The 26,016-nt window shown below is 35.1% G+C and overlaps 1 protein-coding gene across 4 annotated transcripts in view; it reads left to right on the top strand.

Annotated features, from left to right (window-relative positions):
• The window catches only part of RB1CC1 (RB1 inducible coiled-coil 1), a 72,970-nt gene extending 48,022 nt beyond the window's left edge, over positions 1-24,948 (top strand). For 3 of the 4 annotated variants that reach the window (XM_062633403.1, XM_062633405.1, XM_062633406.1), the window contains 11 exons: positions 215-341; positions 6,785-8,700; positions 12,127-12,286; positions 14,536-14,644; positions 14,766-15,006; positions 16,583-16,634; positions 17,955-18,002; positions 19,387-19,445; positions 20,512-20,648; positions 23,540-23,610; positions 23,958-24,948. In XM_062633403.1, the coding sequence (XP_062489387.1) occupies positions 215-341; positions 6,785-8,700; positions 12,127-12,286; positions 14,536-14,644; positions 14,766-15,006; positions 16,583-16,634; positions 17,955-18,002; positions 19,387-19,445; positions 20,512-20,648; positions 23,540-23,610; positions 23,958-24,035 (2,998 nt within the window). In that variant the 3' untranslated portion in view covers positions 24,036-24,948. The remainder of the gene's footprint in view (positions 1-214; positions 342-6,784; positions 8,701-12,126; positions 12,287-14,535; positions 14,645-14,765; positions 15,007-16,582; positions 16,635-17,954; positions 18,003-19,386; positions 19,446-20,511; positions 20,649-23,539; positions 23,611-23,957) is intronic. The other variant, XM_062633404.1, reaches the window with a different exon arrangement.
• The last annotated feature ends 1,068 nt before the right edge of the window (positions 24,949-26,016 follow it).

The raw sequence follows: 26,016 nt of genomic DNA on the forward strand, positions 1-26,016 counted from the left end.
TATTCTTCAAAAGTTTTCAAGTTCTTAATTTAAAACACACAAACCATCCACACATACTTAGTGGATTTTCATGTAAAATAGATGAAATGAAGAAAGTACAAATCTTATACAGAGGGAAGCTTAGTCTTGTTGGAATATACACATAATAGTTTAATATGTTTGAATATTAGATCAACAATGTGGGGAAAAAAATTAATCTTACTCTGTTTTTAAGGGTTCCCATACTTTGTGACTTTGAACCTCTTCACCAGCATGTACGTGCTCTACATAACCTGGTAAAGGCAGCACAGAGTTTGGATGAAATGTCACAAACTATTACAGACCTGCTGAATGAACAAAAGGTATTTTTGTTTTTCTTTACCAAGAAAATAGAATATTCTGTGAAAAAGAGGAGAATAATTTTACAATACTGTTTTATTAACCACTTAAGAAAGAAACCTCGTTTTTCCAGATGTAAAGATTAGTTGGTCTCATAATTGCATAGCAGTTTCCTTTCCAATCACGCACTGAGAATTTTGAGCTCTTCAAGTGAGTCTAGAGAATAGTCAAAAGATATTGAATATTTTCTAAACATTTAACAGATGCTTCTATTCCACAGAAATTGTTGAAGTAGACTTATTCTTTTCATATGTGTTTTCTTCCATTTTCTAAAGCTTCTGTGTGCAGAATGTGTACGTTTTGCCTGTGTTGCTGTAGTTTGTATTTAATGAAGTTGTTACTTATAGGTATTTTGCATTGCTTCTTAAATCCTTTTGACACAAGCAGTTAAGGAGAAATTAGGGCCTCGGTTGGTTGTCCGCATTAACCTGAATATTGATATGTCACCTACTCCTTTGTTGCAGTCCTTCTTTTGGGGGAAGGGAAGAAATATATTGCTGTCTTTTTCTTTGAATATAGAAGGAACAGATGACAAAAAGATCTCTTCTTAGTTTCACTGTCTGTCAAGCAGATTCTTTCCCCTAGAAACTCCTGTTTCTGCTAAACACTTCTGATTACTTTTGCGCATTCAGCCTCTAACTTTCATAGTACACCAAACCAGGGTCCTTTTCGCTTCTGACTGTATCCTGTCCCAGTAAAACGCTGGGTGAATTTAGCAATGATTAAGTTTTTCTGTGAAGTTGATTGCTTCAAATTTGGTTTCTTTACCAGTTTTGCTATTAAAAAAAAAAATGTAATTTTTGTTGGATTCATGTGATGTATGGTGTGAGTGTTTGTAAGCACATTGCTGAGTAGAAGCATCTTCTATAACTACCAAGATTATGGGCATGTTCAGCTTTTAATTGGCGAATTCCTGCTTAAGCCGGATGACGTGAAGTTTACATCCTCTAGGACTTGAACACGAGATTTACTGGAAGTCTTGAATTTATGTGAAATATGAGGTCTAGGCTGCTCTTTGTAATGTAGAAAAAGTGTCATGTAATATTTTAGCTCTTTCTTGTTTATGATGATTGTTTTCATATGAACAGCCATTAAGAAGTGTTAGGGCCTGTTTTAGCCAATGGAATGGGCAAGGAGTGATACAAATTTTGTGAAATCTGGGAGTTTTTTTGAACATGCTTTTCCAACAGAGCATGTTCTGAAATACAGAAGTTCACATCCAACTTAAAGCATCCCAACATTTATGTCATAAGAAACCAGGATAGTTGCAGGTGTTCTAATGAATTAATTTTTCACTAGGGTTTGCAGTGTTAGAAGAGTAGGTTTTAATTCAAAATAGACATAATGGTAGAAGAATAAGCAGGAAAGGTGCATTACTTGTTCAGGTATTAATGGTTTGCCCTTTTTGGTTCAGGCTTACTTATGTGAGAGATTTTTGTCAGTATCTGGCTGCACAAAAGAGATGCTTGCCAAATCAGGCGAATCTGTTTGTCTCTTTTGCTGTGCTTTGACCAGTTTGGATTCTTGGCTGACACAGAAATGTTAAGTGCTTAGACAGCTTTGTATAATTGTCTCTTTCCTTAGAGTAAATTGCATTGCACAGTCAGAGCCAGGCCATTCATGATGTCATCTTGAAATTGATCATTTCTGTGTGTAATTTCAGTGATTCATTTGAACAGTTTTTTTGGAAATGAAACAAATACATCTGTCAGATTTTTTCCTTCTCAGTGACAGCACTCATTACTTGATGGAGGATACTAGATCTTTTTCTGTGTTGCTTTGTTCCACAGGTGATCTAGAATTTTTAAATTATACTACTTTTGCCCATGTTCTTTTCTTGTGTAGAATTATTGAAATAATTTGAAGATGTCCTTTTCTTATCCTTAGCATTGCTGGATATTTACAGAATATAATTAGAAGTATGAATAAACATTTAATAATGGTCCTGAAGATGGCTGTAACTTCATGCATCTACACATTCAATTGATGTATTGTGGGATACCAAACCAGCTTGGTGCTGAGTTGGCGGTGACTGTGCAGGTGTCGTTGTTTATAAGCAGAATGTTGGCCTTGTATTCCCTGAGAGAGATGTGTTTGATCCCAGCCTCCCTTTCCATACAGGTGGCAGCAGAAGCCTTTTTTTTTTAAGTTGGACTGGGATAGTTACCCTGGCTTGCTGGTAGTGCAGCAGTTTAGCTCTGGTTTGGGTGGGAGTTCATCCTACTGTGTTGGCCACTGCAGCTGGTCTTTTGATAGTAGCTTTAAGCAGGAGAGAAAAGTTGTGGCTGCAGACAAGTGAGTAAAGAGCAAGTCAGAGAGGAGATCCAACCCCTTATTGGGGATGTTAGTGGCATTTCTTTTTAAGTGTCCTTCTAACTCTTACTGTTTCAGCTTTCAAGTTCCTGGAGCATTGATGATGATATGCTTCTCTATCTGATAGCAGATTTATTTTTTTAGTATTACATCAAAGTAGTCAAAGAACATTTTTGTTGATTTTTAATTTGTTACTGCTTTGAAATCTGTTTTCCTTTTTAAGGCTTTCTGTGTATTCTTTGTAATTAACTGTCTTGCCAAAGATGGGCCCTCTTATTTCTTTTAATACAAAATTTAAGCAGATCGATGATTAGGTTAAAGATGTACAGGAGAAAGTTAAGGTGCTCACAGGAGTTGGGTAAGTTAGAATCATAGAATCATAGAATATTTAGGGTTGGAAAGAACCTTAAGATGATCTAGTTGATTAAGGTGTCTTCTGCATGTGTAGTAGGCGATTGACATATGGAATCCTTTGGTATTTAAATTTTCTCTTGTAAGAGAAGCTGGCTTTTCAAATCAGATTATGAACCTACCATTTGTTCTAGTTGAGTTTGAAATTGAAACACTGTTGTAATCCTTCCAAAAATTGCCCCATTCCCTGTTTATTGTAGTAACATAATTAGAATAATAAATATAATCCATCAGTACTTGAGAACTTTTAACTCTGCTTCTCTGTCTCTCTTTCCTCTTTTTTTTCTGCTCTTGATGCCTTTCTTTCGTTATCACAGGAATTATAGTGTATGACACATGCATACCTTGCTGCCTGTAGGTCGTAAATAGAGTAGATGGCAGGCACCAGCTTCTCAGGGATAGGCAGCAGTATATAAAGTCTCAGCTACTCAAAATGTGAGATTTAACTCTTTGCTAGGTAGTAATTTGGTGTTCTAACTAGAGACCAGCTCTCAGCAGCCACTGCAGAGGCATGGCGTTTGTTACAGGGCCAGGTCATAAGGAAGCCAAGCTCAGTAGAGTGTTGATTCACACAGTGACAATTTTTTTGTTGTGTTTTTTTTTTTTTCTTCGTGCTATATCCTTACTCTTTACTTTCTGGAATGGTTCTGCAGGGGTGCCAAAAGGAGCACTATCTTTCCTTTGCATGTGGCTTTCTGCAGGGCCTTCCAATATTCAGAGTCTTTGAAGTGCTTTATAATATGTGCTTACTGACATCTGTGATGCTAGTTTTTATTACTGTTAAAGTCCTGGCTTATCAGTGTTAAGTGTTTGTCACTTAAAACGTATGCTTTGAATCCAGGCATGCATCAGCATATACAATATCCTTCAGTATTTATTTTTCTACTAAGTTTTTTTTAGGTAAACAGCGTGAAATTAAACTCAAAGGAAATGCGTAAACCTGGACTAATACTATCTTTAACAAAAGGAGCGTTTAGTACCTTTAATAGAAGGAGCATTTCCCTTTGTTTTATGGCCTGCATTCATTTTCAATAAATAAAGACAATGCTTTGTATCAAATGAATGTAAGTTTTTTACAGTGGGTTTTCGTTACTGAGTTTCAAAATATTTGTATTATAATATTTTACTTTCATATAGGTGCAAAGTGGAATGCTAATGGAAGTGAGGTGTAAATGCATCTCTGCGAAGTAGATGAGTGTCAGAGCTGGAAATAATCTTCCTAAATCTCAGTTCAGAATTCAGTTATTCACACTAATCTCCATTAAGAGAACATTTACATGGTACGGAGAAGAGTAGGGTCCCTTTTTGGGTAGCAGCCATTTGTAAAAGATTGAGAAAACAGAAATCAGCTCTATATACATCATCAGACTGATATCTGTCACTTTTGGATTTTTTGGAGTTCTCTTGCTGACCATTTATTTCCCAGGTCCACTAACTGTCACTAAGCAAGTAGCTGAGTTTAGCTGATAGCATGAGTTTAGCTGATAGCATAAATTTCTTCAGTAAAAACTAGTACACTAAAGAACACCTGACATGCAAATGTGTGGAGACAGTGTGGATGGTTTGGAAAAGGGGCATGAGCAGGATATTGAGGATTATCAGCTGGAGACAGTTTTGGCTTTTCGAGAAGAACACCATTCTGAAGGATCTCCAGCACTTTGAGACTGAATGTCTTATGGGAATCTTTTGCTGCCAACTTTCATGAGTTGTTAGGACAGTTTCTTTTCAAGATTGTCACATTACTCAGATGAATAAAATCAAGTCCCTCAAGGATGAAGGATGGAAAAGCAAGGTAATGGTTGGGCTGTGGCATTACAGGCAGTCCGTCTGAGATCTCTTAGGACACTGATCTATTTAAAAAAAAAAAAATCAATGTAACATCTCCTTCAGTTTGTGATCCTGATCATGTTGCTCACATCTTTTCATCCTACATGTCACAGATACTCTCATTGTGTGTTTTAACTATGTGTAAATCACTGTAATTTTCTTAAGAAGAATCGCATCCATCCTTTTACAAAACAGTTCAGATTGTACATTGCTTTTTGGCTTGAACTGGGATGTGTTCTGTGCTTGCTGAAGCTTTAGGTTTATATTTTTGTTCTAGCAATTTGTTCAATCTAATGTTGGCATTAAGACTTCTGTCTTCCCACTGTATTTAATAGTTGACAGTATAAGACACTACAGGTTGACCATTTGTTCCTAGTTCTGGTAGATGTGAAGACAGTAAAGGAAGAGGACTTTAATACATACTTCACTTAGTTTGTCAAACAAAGCTTGCAAGCAGTAAATTTATTATGTTAAAGTATTAAATAACAAAGGTAAGAAAATCTATCACTGGAGTGTACTGTTTTAGATGCGTCATACTGTAAATTAAATTGAGTTTCTCACATAGAAAAAGTCTGAAAATCACAGAACACCTTGTCTGTAAGACCTTGCTGAGATAGATCAATTATTTTCTTAAAACATCAAAATGGTGCTTTACTGAACTTCAGGTGCATAGAAATAAGTGCACATGACTAAGCCTGCAGTTACAGCTATTACACCTATGATAAATCAAACTTCAGCTGCATTCACTTAAAATATATTTTCCGTGGCAGAATGAAAAAGTATGTCGTCTTTGAAATAGCAAAGATTGGTTTTCAAACACTGTGCATGAGTTTACACTTTACAGCAGAGTATGCACTGGAACTTGAGATCTTGATATAGTAATGAACAAGAACAGATGATAATGAGATTTAAACATGTTATCTAAGCATGATTAGTGTAAAATTGATTTAAAGGTAAAATTTTATCCTGTTAAGGATCAAAACCACTGAAATTGATGAGAATTAATTCGGAACATCTCCGTGAAGGTGGAGAAGCTTAACTTAGTCTTTGTATTGGTTTACAAGCTGCTGTTACTCAATAATGATTGTGAGTTCCTATTCTAACTATTAGCTTTTTAGGTGAATATTTCAAAGGATCTGTTGCTACAGAATCAGGCTTAGTTGTATTCAAAGTCTAGAAGCAAAATGTCAAAAACTGGGAGCAATGGGAGTGGCATGGAGGAGGCAAAAAAATCCACTCAGGCTGTGGTGTCTTGCATTTTGAAAAGTCAGAATGCTTTTAATTAGAATGCACCCTTTGTATTATTCTGTAATACTTACACACTCTCACAAGTAGGAGAATTCTCATGCATGGTTTTGATACATTCATAACAACAGTTTTGTTTTAGTAAGGCTTCTTGTAATCCTTCTTAGTTTTAGTATATTAATAGTGACTGGATTCCACTTAGTAGCAACGTTAACAACAATAAAATAAAAAAAGTAACAGTTATTAGGAAAACTGCAATCAATAGGCTGTTAGGAAACAAAGCCTATTTCTGAGTGGCTACTTAACGGTTGGGTTACTTTTCAAGCCCTTTCAAATACAATTATATGTGACTTGTGTGGAACTTTTGGACAGTAAACATTTAATAATTATGTATTTTTAAATGGCGATTTTTTTTTTTTAAATTACTGGAAAATCTCTCAATTTCTGTCATTTTTACTTAATTTTTAGTTGCACTTATTTTGTACTGTCAAGGTGAAGAAAGCTGATTTTCTAAATTCTTGTTTTGCCTGGTAATTTTTAATAATTTAAAATACTAACAGCTTTGCCTATCATTCTGTTTACTGTTTGTTTTATATTTTATGACTTGTAGGCCTCCAATAGCCAAGCATCGCCACAATCTGCTACCACACCAAGGATGGAAACTACAACAGGAACTCCAGTTGCTACCTCTTCAAGAACTCCTCCATCGCTCAGTCTTCAGGGTCCCCTGTGTCCTCCTGTGTGTCCCCCAGCTCCATTAGAAGAGTTGTCTCCAGACAGCATTGATGCTCATACATTTGATTTTGAAACTATTGCCCATCCAAATTTGGAGCAAGCTCTTAAGCAAGGATCATTAGACTTGGATTCATTAGCAGAAAGTCCAGAATCTGACTTTATGTCAGCAGTTAATGAATTCGTAATAGAAGAAAATCCAATATCTCCTAATGTAATAAGTGATCCACAAAGTCCAGAAATGATGGTGGAATCTCTTTATTCTTCAGTTATCAATGCAATAGACAGTAGACGTATGCAAGATACAAATTCTAGTGTAAAGGACGTTTCAACAGAAAATACATCTCTCAGTGTTTGCATGGAGAAGTGTAGGGTTATTGCCCAAGATTCAAAGGTAAATTTAAGAGGTATAAAAGAAGATCTTTGCCACTTTAGAACACTTGTACAAAGAGAACAGTGTGACTTTTCTAATTCTTTAAAATGCACTTCATTAGAAATAGTAAATACTATTGAGAAGGTAAAACTCTCACTTGAAAAAACACTAAAAGATAAACATCAAAAAGAATTACAGTCTTTGAAAAGTGAATATGAAACTAGAATTAATAAATTATTGGAGGATGGTGAAGAAAATGAAAAGAAGATTAAAAAGTTAAAAGGGGACTTACTAGGCCTTGAGGAAGTTATTCAGAATAAGAATGATGAATTTGCAATGGTGAAAAATGAGAAAGAAGCTGTAGTTTGCCTTCAGAACGAGAAAGACCAGAAATTACTAGAATTGGAATGCCAGATGGAGACACAAAATTGTGAAATTAAGGAACTGAGACAGTCACGTGAGATAGTACTTGAAGACTTGAAAAAACTTCATGTTGAAAACAATGAAAAACTACAACTCCTGAGGGCAGAACTTGAGAGCTTAGAGCAAAGCCATTTAAAAGAACTGGAAAGCAACCTACAAGCCAGGCATTTACAGGAATTTGAGAAAGTGCTAGCTGAGCACAAGGACTGTTTAGATAAATTAAAAAAAGAGAACCAGCATAGACTTGAACAAATGCAGGAATCTCATGCAGTAGTTGTGCAAGAGAAACAAAAGCAAGTCGAAGATTTACAACTCAAGGTTTCAGATCTGTCCGATTTGAGGTGCAAATTAGAAGTTGAACTTGCTCTGAAAGAGGCAGAAACTGATGAGATGAAGCTTCTGTTGGAAGAAAGCAGAAACCAGCAGCAAGAGAAATTAAAATCTCAGATTGAGAAGGAAACTGAAAGTTTAAAAAAGGAGATAGATAAATTAAACCACAGAATACAAATTAGTAGTGATGAATATCAAGCGGGCTTGTTGGAGCTGAGGACTCTGATGACAATTGAGAAAGATCAGTGCATTTCTGAGCTAGTCGACAGATATGAAGAAGAATCCAATTTGCTTAGAACTGAACTAAATAAAGTAACACTTCTTCATCAAAAAACTTCTGAGGCAGAAAAAAGACTCTCAGAGCAAATAACAGAACTACAAAGTAAGTTAGAGTTGGAAGTGAATGCCCTAGAAAAGGAAAAAACAGAAAAATTGTCTCTCTGTGAACAGCAGGAAAAATATGAAGCTATTATCCATAAGCTTAAGGAAGAGAAAGACCTGCTAGTCTCTAACCAAGAACAAGACAGGCAGTTGCTCATTCAGAAGCTCAATTGTGAAAAAGAGGATGCAGTACAAACTGCTTGTAAAGAGTTTGAATTGCAGAGGGAAGCTGCTGAAAAAGGGCTTTTGGAAAAAATACAGCAACTTGAGATTCAAGTAAATCGGAGGTACTGTAAGAATTAAGTTACTGTATTTTCCTAGTATTTTAAAGTAATTAACATGGTATATTCATAATGCACTGCAATAAGTAAAATTTCTGTGTATTTGTGTTTATTGGGTTGGTTTCTATATTTCAAGTTACTTTTATTGGTAGTGATATTCTTGTGTCTGTAGTTAATCTGAAAGGTTGTAAAATATATTATACAATATTATTTACAGACATCAACGAAGTGATAGTATTTGTGATGTTACACTGAAGGGGTGTTCCCACAGCAGCATGTTGCTTGAAATTCCGATTTTGATGGTCTGAGCCTCTCCCCTTTCCCACCTTTTGCTCTGACATTAGCACTGTATAGGCGTGTATAACGCTTTTAGTGTGATAACTTCTTTTTATTGGCTAACTGTATGCTCTTGTTGGAGGAAAACGGCGGCATGAAAAAGTGTGAGGGAATACGTATTTGATGACTGAGAAATGTCCCATGGCCTCCTGGACTTCCGTTGACTTTAGCTGCAATGGTTATGTATTTCAGGGTCCTCAGTTTGAGCTTTATAATGAAATACAGTTGGGCAACATCATTTTAAAGAGCATTCTAACGTTGTTTCTCATTGTTAATTTCTACAGTGATATTCCATTATAAAAAAAAAAAAAAAGATCCCTTGCCATAAATGGCTAGAATTACTTTCTTATTCTTTCATGGTGTTCTGGAATGGAAATAGAATTTTTCTATGTGACTAATGCTTAGAAACAATATTCTGTCCTTCTAGTGGGAAGGAACAAAGTGGATAGATCTTGTTTCAAAATAGAGCAAGTTTTTTCTAGGTGTGTGAAATAGAAAAAGACCAAAAAAATAGAGGGAATGGGCATAAAAGCCAGAAAAGTACCACAGAACATACAGACTTAAGTTAGTATTTAACTTTTGCAAGAAGAGTCCAACATGTATGCACAGTTCACTTACATAGTGCAATTGAAATCTGAGTATCTGCTTCACTTGAAATATCAACTTCAGTCGCATTACCTCAGAATTTTGATATGTGACCGTATCCATCAATATACGATGTTGTGTCATGTCTGGTTTGTATGTCAGTGGAAGAACTTATCTTGATAATACTATGTTTTCTGAATGAAGATTGGGATATAATAAAAACTGCCCTTTAACGAAATATGGTGAAATGAAGCAAATAAAGGTATACTCGTATGTTCTTTTCCTTTTATACATATTAATGCACTGTAGAAGTTTAAAAAGCTTTAATCAACAGGAAAAAGATGTATTTGTCGTCAGACTTCCTAAAAATTCACTACCTATGCCTAAATTTGAACAACTTTTGAGCCCAACTGTGTATATTCTTATACAAACGGGATATGTGTTTCAAAGAAATATTATCTGCCTCAGTGTAAAGAAATGTTGCTAGTCTAATTAACTTCCAGTGTGACCTTAGAATACGTGTTGCCTCCTAAGGCTCCTCTTTATGCTTTTAGTCTGCTGTTAGGTTTTTTTTCTCTAGGAATAAAGACATGTTGTGTGTTATCTCCAGAAGGCATACATGCTAAGTGAATCTGTCTTAATATTTCAAAATCACTGTCTAGTTGTTTGGTTTTGGGGTTCCTAAAACTCCAGGCGAGTTGCCTTGTTATCCTCACTCAGTCGCTGTTCAGCAGTTAACTTGTAATGGTAGAAATCAACTTTTAGTTGGCATGTGCTATATGCTTGTCAGTTAAATGGCCTTTCCTGCAAGAGCAATATTATATTAGCTGTCTGGAAGGCACAGACAGGAGCGTGTATTGTTAAATTTACCTGAGTGCTGAATTGGTATTAGGAATCTAGGCTTTGAGCTTACATGAAAACTAACAAAAATATTTAGAAATGGTGAAGAAATGTTTGTGTTCCATGCATTACCAGTGTATTAAACCTAATGTATTTTGGTTATAATGTGCCTGAAATTCAAGTCATCATGATCAGGAAAGATAATAAAACTACAAGGCATTTGTAACTCTCCTGTTTACTCTTTCTACTGTATGTAGAAAGGTGCATCAAAGCATGCCATTTCTCTAATGACTTTCATTGTTAAGCAGTTTGCTGGTTAGTTAAAAGACGTATAACATTGTAAAGAATGTTAAACACAGAATAGGAAGCCTGACTGCTTTGAAAACTGAATTACAGCTTTGGCATTTTCCAGCCTTGGTATTGTCCAGCCACTTCTATCAGACTGCCATCAGTAGTGAAGCTTCCCTGTAGAGCATGTACTCTGTCCCACAGCTAGCCCTATTTTAGAAGTAAGTTGCTATTTAATCCAGTACAAAAATGCTTTCTCAGTAGCACAGAAAAGATCTGCTTGGGTGTCTCATGACTTGTTTTGTTCTTTTGCTTATTTTACTTCTCATTTCTGGAATGACAAAGGTTGCTTAGCCAGTGTATATACTTCAGTTGCCTTTCAGAGCTTTTTATTTACAACTTTGCATGGGCTTTTTGAGTGCTTAGCTACTGCATAATAGTTTGTATCTTCAGTATGTGCCCGTATGGGTTGTGTTAGTGGTACTGTTGCTAAACACATCCTTTGTCATATTACAGTAGTACAGTGTTTACTGCACAAAGGAACCCCAATCTCTGAAGAAATGTGCTTTTGGAATCTCAGAAACAATCAAAAAAGTTAGGCATTGTCACTGTTGCCATAGTCGTTAATACCTTTGCAGATTAAACATGTAAACACAGTACCTGGTATATATAACATCCTTTGCAGAGTAACAGCGGTTCGGCTGTCATTTGCAAACAGGCAGTAGACCAGGCAGCCTGTTCAGGAGGCAGATTGTACCTGCTTTGGTTTAGTGCAGCTAACAACTTTGGGTTTATGCTAAGGTATTAACTTGGCATTTGGATAACCTGGGATAAGATGAGTGATTTTTGTTGATTGTAAAGTAAGGAGCGGGCATACTGCTTCTGTATACTCCCCAGATGTTGATGTTTTCCTTTCTTTATAATTGTCCTCCAGATTCTGCAACCCAGAGTTTTGAGTTTCACGTCTGGATTCATTAGGATCAGAGTTATTGCTGAATTGCTTCAATTATGGGATAGTTCTGAAGGCTTTGCAGTTTGGCATACTAAGAATTTACAAGGAGTTCATTGTCACTGTTCCTCTCTTAACTACTTTCCACACCGTTGTGTTAAAGCAGTGCACACAAGAACCTGGTGCCTCAACAAAGCTTCAAAATTGGAACCAGTGTAGTACACTAACAACCAAAACTCACAAGAGTAAGAACTTGGTGAGGTGTTCATGGTTCAAAAGTAGAATTGAAGATTGGTAGTGACTTAGTAAAGAATACAGTATTTATTAAATATCTCAGAAAAAAGTCTCAAACTTCTGATATTTGTTTGCTTATTTCATGTGTTCTGGGACTCTGTATATGCTGCAAATTTAAAGCCTACTCATTTTCTTTTAAGTCCTCCAACTGAATCATCTGCTGAGTCAAGCTTGGTTGCTGAACTTAAAGAGAAGCTTCAGGAAGAAAAAATGAAGTTCCTAGAGCAACTTGAAGAACAAGAGAAAAGAAAGAATGAAGAAATGCAGAATATCAGAACATCACTCACTGCAGAACAGCAGGTAAAGCTGATTCTTTTTCATTACTTTTGCTCCCATGACAATTGCATGTTCTGCTGTTTTGAAGTAATGATGTTTGGGTCTTTTTTTGGTGGTTTTGCTATATAACTCATAAACATTCTAAATTTGTCCTGTTACCTGCAGCCAGTATACCATGTGCTAATAGAATCCAACGCTTAAGCATTAGAAAAAAGATTAAAAAAAACACCCACAAAACAAAACAACAAAAAAAAAAGCAAAAAAAAACACAAAAAACAAACAAAAAAACAACCAACCAAACAAAAACACAACCGAGCAAAACCAAGAAACACCACCACACAAAAAACCACAAACAAACCAGCCAAAACAAATGCCATCTTAAATGTCTGTGAACTGGACAATCTAGATTAAGTTTTTGTTACTTTGTGACTTCTTTTGCTTAAGTTGTTAAACTAGTGCTGTAAATTTTTATCCATTAAGCTCTTGAATTCCAGAAAGATAACATAGTTAAGTATATCATAAGTTAGCAACACCAAATTTGTGGACAACACAAAATTAATTATTCGAAATACTCATTGATGTGGAATGCTACTTAAGGGCTGTATAACTTTATGAGCCTGGGAGGTGGTGTTTGAGGTTCAAAGCAAATGTTATATTTTACTTAATAAACTTAGAAACGCTTTGTACACCATGTTGCACTGTATTAATAATTGTATCCACATTTTTCTTTGAAACATCTTGAATCTAGTATTTTGTAGGTGAATCTTCAGTTCTTAAAGTAAATCTGTTTGTAACAGCTATAATCTACATCTTTGTTGTATTTAAGCACTAAGAAGGATTTTCTGATTTAAGCACCTCTACTTAACTTTAGCTATGGTAGGATCAAATAAGGACAAAGAAACAGTGTAGCAATCAGCCAGCTTAGTGAATGAATGCTATAAATCACTTGTGGCAGAGAACAGAAAATTGCAGACAGTTATAAGGAAAGGAATGCTTTTTAGTTTTTTTTTTTTGACTGCAGACGTTAACACTGAAGTGAGAAGTACGTAGCAAATTTAATAGCAATATTTCATAGGTTACATTGGTAATCATAGACTTTTTTCAGCAGAATATGCCTTAATACGCTGTTTTCGTCACTAATAACATTCTTTATTTGTGCAGCAGTGTGGAAGGGATGATTCTAAGGCATTAACAGCAAATCACAGGGAAAGTGAAAATAAAAAAAAAGTGATTTTTGTTAAGGAAAAGAAACCAGATACTTAAAACTGTAAAAATGGTGTTTCAGTCAGTGCTGAAAGCTTGCTGGACTGGCTCTGCTGATCACTGAATAATCTGGGTATTTAACATCACTTTTGATGCCATTGTGTTGTTGTTTATGCTTGTGGTGTGTGGTAGTTTTGTTATGCAGACATATACCAAAGGCTGCTGTACACTATGTAAGTTGTGTAGCCTGCCAAATTGCTTTCATTTTAAGACTGAGAGTTGATAGGTGTCAGTCAAGACAATCTTAAAATTTACAGGAAAAAAAAGTGGAAATTTAATTTAAAATATGCTTTTAGTATATGGTTGTTGGTAGCTCTTGTCTGTCTCTTCAGCACAACCTTAAGAGTAGAAGGGATGAAGGAATGATGGTTAGTCGAAGGATTGGAGAAGCAGAAAGGTATTTCAAAATGATACCAAAAGATACGCTAGCCTTTTTTGTGTTTACTTATTCAGGCTATTAGCCAGGATTCCTGTATGGCTTCTGCATTAATTAATTGCTTGCCGAGGAATTAATGTGTGATTTGAAATTTATTTTAAATTCAGATTCTAGTATGTTATTCTAGTTTAGTTATATTTTTTATTACATGTAACATACCTTGATGCAGTGTGTCTTTGTCTTAATCTTTTAAATCCTGAAAGTAACTGGTTTTAATATAAAATGTGCAACTGTCGTATTTTAATGGGAATATAAAGTGTTACGTTTAAAAAAGAAAACGGACAACTTTACAAATTATTTTTTAATGACAGTTTCTTTATAGTTAGGGCTTGGGGGAACCAGGTGGATAAAAATGATTTTAAAAAAACGGTACAGATACACCTCAAAACAAAATGTATAGGCATGTTATCTCTTTACCAGAGTAATATGTAAACAATCTTAATTCCTTGTTTACTTACAATTTACGAAACTGAAATGGGTGATACCTTTTGTACTTGTTTGTTCCAGTGATGTATTTTGCGTTAGGTTTGTACAGGGCATTTCGTGTTTCAGTAATGCTTCTTTCTGTTTTCAGACCAACTTTAACACTGTACTGGCAAGAGAGAAAATGAAAAAAGAAAGCATAATTAATGATCTTAGTGATAAATTAAAAGTGCTTACACAACAGCAAGAAAAAGATAAGGGTAAGCAAAGTTCTGAAGAAGTATTCATCTTTTTCTAGTAGCACAATTCCATTCACTACAGCTTGGTTGTGATCCTTAGTACTGCTGTTATTAAAAGAATTTCTATTAAATTGTGTCATAGATTTGATTGAAACACTTTCTGAAGATCGAGCTCGCTTACTTGAAGAGAAGAAAAAGCTTGAAGAAGAAGTTAATAAGCTGAGAAGTAGTAGTTTTTCTCCATCAACCTACTCGGTGGCAACTTCAGAAGCTTGTGGAGCCTGCGCAGCTGATATTTCCACCGACACAGACAGATTGGTTTCTGACATTGCATCTGAAGGGAGAATGGACTCCACAATGGAAACCAGTATGATGGCTGTGCAGTAAGTATGGGGTGTTGTGGTAGAAATACATGATGCATGGTCTTGTTCATTAAAGGTGTGTTGTGAAGTACAAGTGAGCATGCATAATACTCCTCTGCCTTTGTTCTTGCTAAAAATATTCTTTTAAATGTACACATGCAATTGTGGTGTCAGAGTCATCTGAGACATGGTTTTGATGACTTAGAAGTATGCATCTTAAGGGTGAAACTTGGCCCCACTAGTATGAGATGAAAAAAGAGACCTAAGTGTATGAAATATAAGTCAAATAGGAGAAAAACAGTTACAGTAGTGAATGAGCTGGTTATCTGCATGTTATTGGCATATCTTTAAGACAGTGGCTGGCTCTCACTTAGAAACAAGCTTATGATTGCTTGGGTACATGTCTGCTGTAAGACAGTATAATGACATTTTTTGATGGAGGGGAAGGGTTGATAGTATGCTTGGTAGAAATTGGGCTGAATCCTCAGGATTTCAAACAAGCAATGAGACCCAGGCTGATTAAGTGGCCTTGATAGATTTATGCTTTTTATTATTGGAGAGCAGGACAGGTATTCAGCATCTCTTTGTATAACTTCTGAATCATCAGCAGTCCAACTGTGATATACTGCTGACTTACTGGAAGGCAATGATGGCACTAGGGAAAAAAAACTGTCAATGATCTAAACCCTTACTTGAGCAAAATTGTTTGCTAAGGCAAGCAATTTATGTCCTTCAAACTAGATGGTTTACTTAAGACTGGATCATTTGTGTCTAAATCTGGTTGAAAATGTGGATTTACAACAAATTCAAATAGCTATATTGATACATATATTTAACTATCACCATTTTGTATGGAGGTTTAATTAGGCAGGGGTTAATTTGCAGGTAGGTGTCTGAAGCTGTGCTTGAAACACTGAGGTTATTGTAGAGATCAGAGGAAACTTAAGAGGTTTTTTTCAGTCCTCGGCTTTACTGTGTTCTCTGTTTTGGGTGCTCTAACATATAGCAGTGCACTTTGCTATCGGCATATCACACTTTGCCTAGGGAGGTAAGAGTCTACATGTAAAGCTAGCAGACTGATCTGGTCATAGTACATGTCTGTGAAGTCTTCTGAGTTTAAGTAATTCTGACTGGTACACAAAGCTGTTCTGTTGATTGCTGTCAGGAGTCCAGCCTACTGCAGGTGTATTGTCTGGTTTGTTTTTTTTTTAATACCAACTTCCATGAAAATGTACATCAAGTTCAGAGCTTTGTTTATTAATTTAAGTGTACCTAAATGTGTTGTGTAAAGATTTTTGAATACTAAGGAGCAATGCTCCAAAAAAAGTTATGATGATGCATGCAGAAATCCTTTTTTTTTTTTTTATTTTCTTGACATTTACATTACATATATTGAAACATTGTAGAACATTGATTTACATCCCGATGTTTTGAAAATAATGCAAAACATGCAGAAAAATCTCCCCAAACATGCTAGAAATATTGGTACTGATTCTTAAGGTATGATAAATGAAGATGGGAGAAGTGGGAAAGATAATTTTTTTATCATTAAAACAAACCAGTTTCTAACCTGTACATTTTATTCTTTCTCTTTTAGTGACAATGTCCATATGTCTGAAGAAAAACAGAGGATAATGTTATTAGAAAGAGTGAGTAGATTGTGAAGTTAAGCATTGCAATTAAGTATTTATGTATGTGTGAAGTTGTGTTGTGGTTGGTTTTACTCTGCAATATAGTATCTGCAAGTCTTGTAAATGTAATTTTAGAAGCTAGTTTTTCATTGTACTTGTTTCAGATCAGTATAATTCACTGAAGTAATTAGAAACAAATATTAATACATTACACCTACACTTGTCCTAGCTTAAAGTTTGTTTATTCTGTTTAAGTAGGCTTCAGCAGGAATGAGTCAGGTGTAATCTTTCTTCTTAGGAATGACAGGTCAGTGATCTAGGGAATTTCTGTGGCAAAAAAAGTTTTGATTACTTTTTCAGATTAAAGCGTCCAAAGCACCTGGGTGGGAATTAAGATTGATTTACCTGTTTTTCTTGGAAATTGGTAAATTCTCCTCGTAGGCTTAGATCATTTTAATTGTACCTGGGGTACATTATAATCTTGACCATATTGTTCAATATATGTAAAAACTGAAATAGCAGTTCTTATGGATGTGCTGAAAATTTCAATTTTTCTCAAGTAAGTGTTATGCTTCTATAGGGTAGAACTACAAGTTTCTACCTTTCCACCCCTGCTTTTCCCAAATGCGTGCCTAAATTTTCACTTCTGTTACAACTTCCATTTTGGGAATAGCTTTCAATGTACACTTGAGTATTTGAACCTTTTTGAAATAAAACTATTATTCTTTGTAAAAGGTGAGATTAATTCTAAGTAGCTGCACTGGAATCTTTCAGATTCTAGTATCTTAACTATACATTTGTATCTAACTCCATTCCATTTTCTTGCCCATTCAAAGCTGACTTAAAAAAAGAAGTGTCCATAGCTTTTAGCTTTCTAGGATCACTATGACTAAAACGTGATCAGTTGGAGAACATGAACGTTTTCTGTTAATGATTTGTAGCACTGCATGATGCAAGTGGCTAGATGTTTTAGAGTAGGAGCTCTTACATGCTTGATTCTGTCATCTATTTACAAAGGTTTTGTCACAGGTAGAGCTGTAAAATAATAATGTATTACATTTCTTTTGCTGTTTAATCAGTGAAATGTTTTCCTAACTTAAGGATAGTATGAAGCTAAGCATAACAGCAGTGGGGTTTGTAGCACTGTGGTAATTGCTAGACTTCAAATTTCTTTAACATGTCTTTTTTCAAGAGATGTTTTGAAACTGTTTGAAAATTGAGAGCTGTAGTAAATATGTATATTGTATAAGTAGCCTGGGTCTTGTCATATCAGAACATTTTTTTAAATGTTTATATGGTGTAAGATGTATTACTTAATCAGACAAAATTTTCTTTCAGACTTTGCAGTTGAAGGAAGAGGAAAATAAGAGATTAAATCAACGATTGGTAAGTATTTGTGAAATGCATGTTTTTTCAAGTTTCATGAAGAGAATAAAAGCTTACAAATGTGAAGTTTCTTAAAATCTAAAAAAGTGGGCTTATTAGCTTAAAAATGTTTGAAGTGTTAAGGCAAGTGGCAAATAGGTAAACTGATAACCTTTTAGAGGTACCTTAATTTGCCAATCTTTTCATGGAAAAGTCTCTTCACAGGACTGGAGAGAAAGAGAGTTCTTCCCAAAGAACACAGACCATCCAGGTCTGGGATAGGGAGAGTTAATTTCAGTGGACACATCAAGAAAAAGAGCTGTCAGTAAGGCTTCCAGCTCACATTAAGACAGGCTAATAACTGTTTCTGGGGAAGTGGTGCGTGGCTGGGGGGGGCTGGCAGTAGGAAATCTTCTCTAGGTAACTATATTTGAGTTACAGCTGAAAAAATTATGTGCTAAACTTCAAGAATGGGTAATCCAAGCTTGAACAGCATATGTAAGCAGTCCATTAAGTAGGAAACTATAGAACTACAAGACCTCTCTCTAGGCAGAGTTTCTGCAGGGCAGTTATGAATTCTCTTCTGTAAGGATATTACCAGAGGTAATTAAATAGATGCATTTACATCGGATCATCTTCCCTATTTACTGCCTGTTAAGTAGGCTATGTATCATCCCTTTGTAGATACAAAGTATCATTATCCATTTTAATTTCTTAACACAGTTACTGCATGTACAGTTACATTCATTTTTAGATCTAGTTCATCCTATCAAAGTTGGCTTATATGCCATTTAAAGGCAAATATCATGCATATAGGAGATGATAATAATGTCCAAAAACTTACATAATTGAGCTTTTGCTTGGTCTTAGTAAGTTTGACTCCACTTTTTTCCCAGGAAGCACTGTTCTGTCTGTTACAGTAAACTTGGGTTATGTGGCAGTCATTAGCAAAACTGAGAGACCGTACTGAATTCAGTTGCAATAAACATGCTTAACCTCCAGTGTTTTACCATCAGCCTTTTTTAGAATGCCAGTGGCCTTTGTGTTACAGTGCACAGCTATATCATAGGCCTTATACAAAGAACAAATCAGAACAAATCTTCATTGGCACTGATTTGGAAAGCACTTCTCAGTTTTAAATAATGAGGGAGAAGTTGGCCTAATCAAAGGTGGCCATTTAATGAAAAAAAAATCACAAAAATGGCAACAAAAAAACAACACCAAAACTGCAAATAAACAGCCAAACCTGGTACAGAACAGGATGATAGAAAGGTATGCTATTTTCTTGAGTGAATATAAGATCTGCAAGAATAGACACTGCTTAATATCAGTAATAAATTATTTATCTTAACCATATTGTTACCTGCCATGTACATTTAATCATGGCTTTTATCTTTTTTTATAGATGTCCCAGAGTATGTCATCAGTATCCTCAAGACATTCTGAAAAAATAGCAATTAGAGAGTAAGTACATGTTAATTTTCATATAAACTGATAGATAAGCTTTCAGTAATAAATACGTAGCTAAGAATGTCACAATTCTGATGGTCTTGCTCTGTGGTGAAAAGATACATAGGCCATCTCTATACTTTAGCCATCAGTTATTGGACCACCCCAGTTGGACATAAATTTTATTCTATGTATCAGTGGTTTTCATAAGTTCTGTGCCTTTCTTTATACGTTTCATAAATGCCTCATGGGATTTCTAGAATCCTTAGAGTTGTCTCTTAAATGACTTTCTGTTTATCTGTACATTCTTGAAATTGTGCTAAGTAGCTCACCTTGGATATGTTGTGCTCCATTATATTGCAAAAGAAGTTTCATCTTCTTGAAGTCTTCAGAATTTTTGGCTTAATGTTTTCTGAGTTACAGCAAGTTGCATTTTCTATTGTAACAAGGTCAGTATGTGCAGAATCACTTTTCCTGTGAGCGTTTGAATGTCCTGGCAACTCTCTTGGTAGACTTTGAGTAAAATGTCAGGAGAGAATTACTCATCTGTCCAATAGACATGTCTTTATCTGTACAGTCTGTCATCATAATAAGTCCAGGCAGAAAAGCTTGGAAATACTGTGTATTTAATCCGAAAGTGAGCTTCAAAGTAGATGAGCTAAATTTCTCTCTAAGTTTACCTATTTATGTCTATGTATCTGCAGTTTCCTTGTATGGAGAAGAGCTTTCCACTCTCTTTGCCACTTCCTTCCCCATCCCCAGAGCTCTCTCGTGGTCTAATGCTTAATTTGTGGCTGGTTTAGACTTCATTTCATTAATGGGTGAATAAACACATTTACATTGTGAAACAGATGTTGGAGACAGAAAGAGTTAGCTGAATTTTGTTGCTGAGACTTGGCATGAGAGCTTGCTGGCTTCTTGAGTTTTCCTGGTGTTAGGAAGAAACGCTTGTGCTGCTGTTCAACTAAGTCTCAGTCTGTACAATACTTGGGGAAGAAAATGTAGTATAATTAATGTAGTTTTAAACTTCTATGCTTTTTTTTAGTTAAGTTCCTTGATTTTTTTACTTTTTCCCCTCCAGTTTCCAGGTTGGCGATTTGGTTCTCATTATCTTGGATGAAAGGCATGACAACTATGTATTATTTACTGTTAGTCCAACCTTGTATTTCCTGCACTCAGAATCTCTGGCTGCACTGGATCTCAAACCAGGTGAGTGTGGTAAGTGTCAAATTGATTCCAATTATTATCTCCTCCTACAAATAATATTCTCAACTTTCTAACACTCAGTAAGTGATTTTAAAAATATATGTGATAAATGGGAAGCATGTAATACAAATAGCTGTCAGCTACCTTTGTAGCTTTTCTGTTTGTTCTGATGACAAGCATTTTTCAACAGAACACCCTAAATAAAAAAAATCTAAATATCTTGGAAAAATGGCAAATAACATCTGCATCTTCAAAATAAGTTTCAACAAGAAAAAAAAAAGAAAACAATCTCAGTTTTGTACATATACACAAGTATGCTAACATGTCTGTAGGGGAAACAATCCTATTGCAATACAGTTGTGTAGGTCCTAGGCCTATTTTTATGTGGTTTTGTGTTTTCAGTGTCTTTTTTGATGGGAAAAGGAAATACGCAACTTAAAGTAACATTTTTGTCAAAATTGCTCTCTTCTTAGTAACTGAGTTTATGATGTTATTTGAAGATTGTGGATAAAATTTGTTCTCTCATCTTCTGTAAAGCAACTGGAATTGATGAACCCAAATATACATCTGAAATAACAAAACATAGACCACACTGTATGAGGATTTGCAAGTAGTATTTTTGCTGATAAAGTTTTTCCACCTGATCTAAATGGTGTTTAGTAAGGCTCATAAGTTTTCAGAGAACAGTTTCTGTATGTGTTGCTTATGTTCAGATTGGTGGCACATTTGCTTTTTTCCTCCCTTAATCTTCAGGGATTTTGTTGTCTGGTGTTGGCAGCTATGTAAACTTAGTTTAGTGCAAAGATTATTATTTTTCTTTGTTTTGAAAGGTTAATATTAACTATGTGCTACAGGAAATATATTCATGTAAATGTCTTTAAACTATCATCTGTAGTATGTTTTTTTGCAAACCCACCAGACAGAAATGTCAGGAACATGCATCAAAAGGAAATTTTGTATTAATTCTAAATTACTTTAAAAGTTTCTATATGTTATTGCATGTCAGAAGCTGTCAGCTTATATTCAATGAGCAGACTCATTGCAGATGTTAGTTATGATGAAAGGTGATAGCTCTTAAATACTTGTGTAGTCTCCAGAAGACCGCCAAGCTCTAACTGAATTCTGAGACTGCTGAAGGATCAGTGCTATGCATGTTCTGTGAGGCATATGGGAAGAACTCCTATATTTCTTACAGATGTAATACATTCTGAACTATGGCATTAGTAGTATGTATTTAACTGTGAAATATGATTAATTTTATTACTGTTAGCTTACACATATAAGGTAAAAGCCATGTCAGTTGTGTACTACTGTAAGTATACTGACCTGTTTTCAAATGGACTTAGCTTGCCCCGTTCCTTACCACTTACTAGCCAGAGCTGGTCTCAAATTTGAGAAAACTGCACATAAAACAAACACAAAGACTTGCCATTTGCTTTAGGAACACATTTGTCTCTAGCTCATTACTTCATGAAACCACGTCTTGTTTCTTGTCCTGCATCAGGGAAGTGGGGAAAAGGAAGCCCAGAACACTGGTATTAATTGTGATAGATGAAAATTGGCGTGGGCCTAGGTACTGCACATTATTGTTTCAAGGGCTGCCAAAATGCTGCATCTAAATCTTACCTTTTGTACCATTATGTACATATCAAGTTAATAATTCTGTATAGATCCACCTACAGTATTAAGTATCAGGGATTTGGCTATTGTAGGTTATCTCTGCCTAGATTAAGAGCATTTAGTATGCAACAACACCACTGAAATTGGTTGAGGACTACATGGTTACTATATTGCCCCTTATCTTCAGGGTGGGGATGTATTCGTATGCAAATATAAGGGGAAAAAAAAACCCTACATCTTTCTCACTATCTTTGTTAGATCAGTGAAGTCTGTCAGCCAAGCAAATTAAGAAAAACTTAAGGGATTTTTGCAATGTAAGTATATAATTGTAGAGCATTCAGGCCAGATATGAATACTTTGCACTGATATGTAGGAGTGTGGAGCAGAACAGCGTCTGCTCCATTGTCAATAGCCAGATTAATATTGAAGAGTAAGATTAAAATTTCAGACTCTGGTCCTTGAGTGACTCATGTTCTCGTCACTAGATACAGTATCTCATAAATAGTCATGCTTAGAAATGCATTGATTTTAGCATTATTCAGAGCATGTGTGAGCTGTTCCTTCCGTTAATTTTGATGTTTTCTTCATGCCATGATTAGTGATAGTTAGAAAACAGCAAAGCGAGTAAAATGGATATAATTTCTTGGACTAGAAGACGCATAGGCATTTCTTTACTGATACAGAAATGGATACAAGTGGGAAGTTTATATATGCCACTGTTGCTCTTTTGACCAGTCAGTTTATTACTGAGGTTTTTCACTTTCCTGCTTTCTGAACAGTATCAGGTACTCTCAGAAGACTGCAACCAAATCTAGCAGACTTGTAGGGCTTTGAAATGTTACTTATGGGTAACTGATTTCCATCACTAATACAGAAAACTAATCAAAAGTTTCAGTAAAGGGTAATAATAATAGCTAAGTACAGAAGACTTCCTGTCCTGTGAAGTACTTCAAGAAACTCTCACCTTAAATCAGACCAAAAAGTCAAGCTTGGTTGATGAGAATAATTTTGAATCATTACATGAATTCCAGTTTTGATTTGGCTTTGTCTCATCTAATGCTAACTTTAATAAAAAACTTAAATCCCAAACACTTTGAAAGTGCCAGTGACCTGTCTTGACGTCTGAACTTACTTGAATTTTGTTCATTTATTAAAAACAAGCTTTTTAAAATAATTTCTTTCAATAAAATCATTGTAGCAAGTAATCTTTGAGTATATTGACTCTAAATAGCCTGTTAATCTGTAGTTGATTGTCTTAAATAATAACTATATTGTCTCTTTAGCTTCAGGTACATCTAGGAGGCCTTGGGTACTAGGAAAAGTGATGGAAAAGGAATATTGCCAGGCAAAAAAGGTAAGGAAATAGTAATGGAAAAAATGTCTGATAAAATTAACAGAGACTAAATTTTAACATTTATAACAATTCTGAAAAGTACTCTCTGCATAATAAGTGACATGCAAATTGTCCTACTTTTTGCCATTCCTGCTAGTTTTAGTCACTGAATAGCAAGAGAAGGGGAACTAGAAAAATAAGTAAGTGAAGCAGTGACTTGAGTAGCTGTGTCCATACTGCTCAAAACCTTGCCAGACTCCAAAGGGTCTTGTAAATGCTGAGGGGTGAGAATTGAGTTCTGCTTAAGAATACAAAAATCAGAGGACTGATCCCATAGTTCTAACTTATTTTTTTTTTCTTTTTTGTAGGCACAAAACAGATTTAAAGTTCCTTTGGGTACTAAATTCTACAGAGTGAAGGCAGTACCATGGAACAAGAAAGTATAACACAACAATTTTAGTTCATTCTGTCTCCATTCTTTTTTGACTTGTCCTTCAGTGCTCGTTCATCGCTTCAAATACCAGGCCATCTTTTTATACTGAGGTCGTGTGACAAGATACGTCATCGATGTACTGCTTTTACTTTTTAACAGGTCACATTTTAGAAACAAGAACTTCATCAGAAACTCTGGCCCTAACTGTTCCAGTTTTTTTACCCAGATAACTTTAGGAGTGTGGACCAAATGAGTTCATTTTCTCAAAGGGTAACCACATGATACATGGTTTGTTTAGCCATGTTAATTGCCTGTTAAATATACATTAGCTTGTATTTAGATGTTAAATGTTAGTTCCCATTATTACCAGCATACGTCCTTTTGTGAAATCATTATCGAAGTACTTGCACTCTTTAACAGATTCTTTATATGTGTAAAATTCATCAACTATTTAAAGACGAGTGTTCATTGCATGCAGATAATCATAATTTTTCTTCAACATGAGTTTGCCTCAGTAGATGAATAAAAATAACTACTGCGACTTGTTTCATTACATGAAAATGCTCTTTAATGTTAAAAAGAAAAAAGCAACAAAAAAAAACCTTGTAATTTGATAGGCTGATTTTGAGAATCAGTCACAGTTAGGTCTGCAATCTTCAGAAGCACTTTCGATGGATTGATCACACAGATTCTGAAGGGAAGACACCTGTGCTGTTTGTTCAAAGTGAAGCACTGGTTCTTCCTAGCAAAACAGAAATCTTGTATTAATCTATTTAGAAAAATCATATTGATGAAATTGTATTTCATGGTTGAGTTTCAGGAAAAAGCTCATTGTACATTAACCATACAAGAGTCATTTAAGTAACAAATTATTGTAATTGTAAAAGACATGTAGAATTTTAAAACAATAAAGATTTGAAACTGTATGTGTTTGAAGTATGTGTGTGCTTTTTAAACACTAGCTGTAATATTTATTTCATGTTAATCTGTTGCAGCTTCTGTCTGATTCCTCTAGCAGTTTCATTACATAGAAATACCTAAATTTTGTGCAAGAGGCACTAATATTCCACAACATTCAGGAATTACAAAAATTACCTTGTAACAATAAAGAATTCAGGTAGACATACTAACAACATATTAACATATCAACATATTAACTTTTTTCAAAATAGTTTTACTGGCTATAATTTATTTTTTAATAACAGTATGAAGGAATGTACTATACATATGTAGCCAGTGGAAAGTGAAATTCTAGATTTAACTATGAGCTTATGTCTGGAACTTAATTCACAGAATTATTAAACTGTGATTTATCTTCAGAAGGTGTGGAGTAAATAGGTAAAGAAATGATCACAGGAAAATGTCAATGCTTTGCCCCATATGTTGCAAATAATGTTCTTCCAGAGTAAACAGTCACTTGAATACCCAAAAATTTCTGTATATGCTTAATTTAAAATTTTGTTCTGTAACAGTTTTAAGTTCAGATTTTCATGAAGTGCATTGGCTTGTAATTGTATCACGCCTTTGATGAAATAAATTAAGAACAGTTGATCTCTGGAAGACAGAGTGTCATTTTGCCAATTGCATTCTTACCTGATTGTTAAATTTGCTAGTTCACGTACTGACGTTTTAAAATTGCTTAGCAAAAAATGTGCCTTGTTCTTCAAAAACAATACTAGCATAGATGGGTGCTGCCCAGTGTCAGATGTATAAATAACATACATCTGTGGAGTGGGTTTAGGAAAAAAAAAGATGCAAATTTTTTATCACTGAATTTCTGACCTTCAACTAAATGGAAATTCAGTTGTGTCTGGAATTTGATGCAGTCTTGTTCTTTAGTCAACTCTGTCACAAGTAGTTTAACAAGGTGCACACATAGCACAATTCATTCCTTCTAGTATGCCAAATGTTTAGAAACCTCAATGCACTTTACCTCACTGACAAAACTTTCCCAGCCTCAGATACTCTCCCTACTGCTGTGAATATTACTTATC

Source organism: Pezoporus occidentalis, unplaced genomic scaffold (genome assembly GCF_034315485.1).
Source record: "Pezoporus occidentalis ecotype Australia unplaced genomic scaffold, CSIRO_AGI_Poc_V1 ctg4, whole genome shotgun sequence".
In the NCBI taxonomy this organism is placed as follows: domain Eukaryota; kingdom Metazoa; phylum Chordata; class Aves; order Psittaciformes; family Psittacidae; genus Pezoporus; species Pezoporus occidentalis.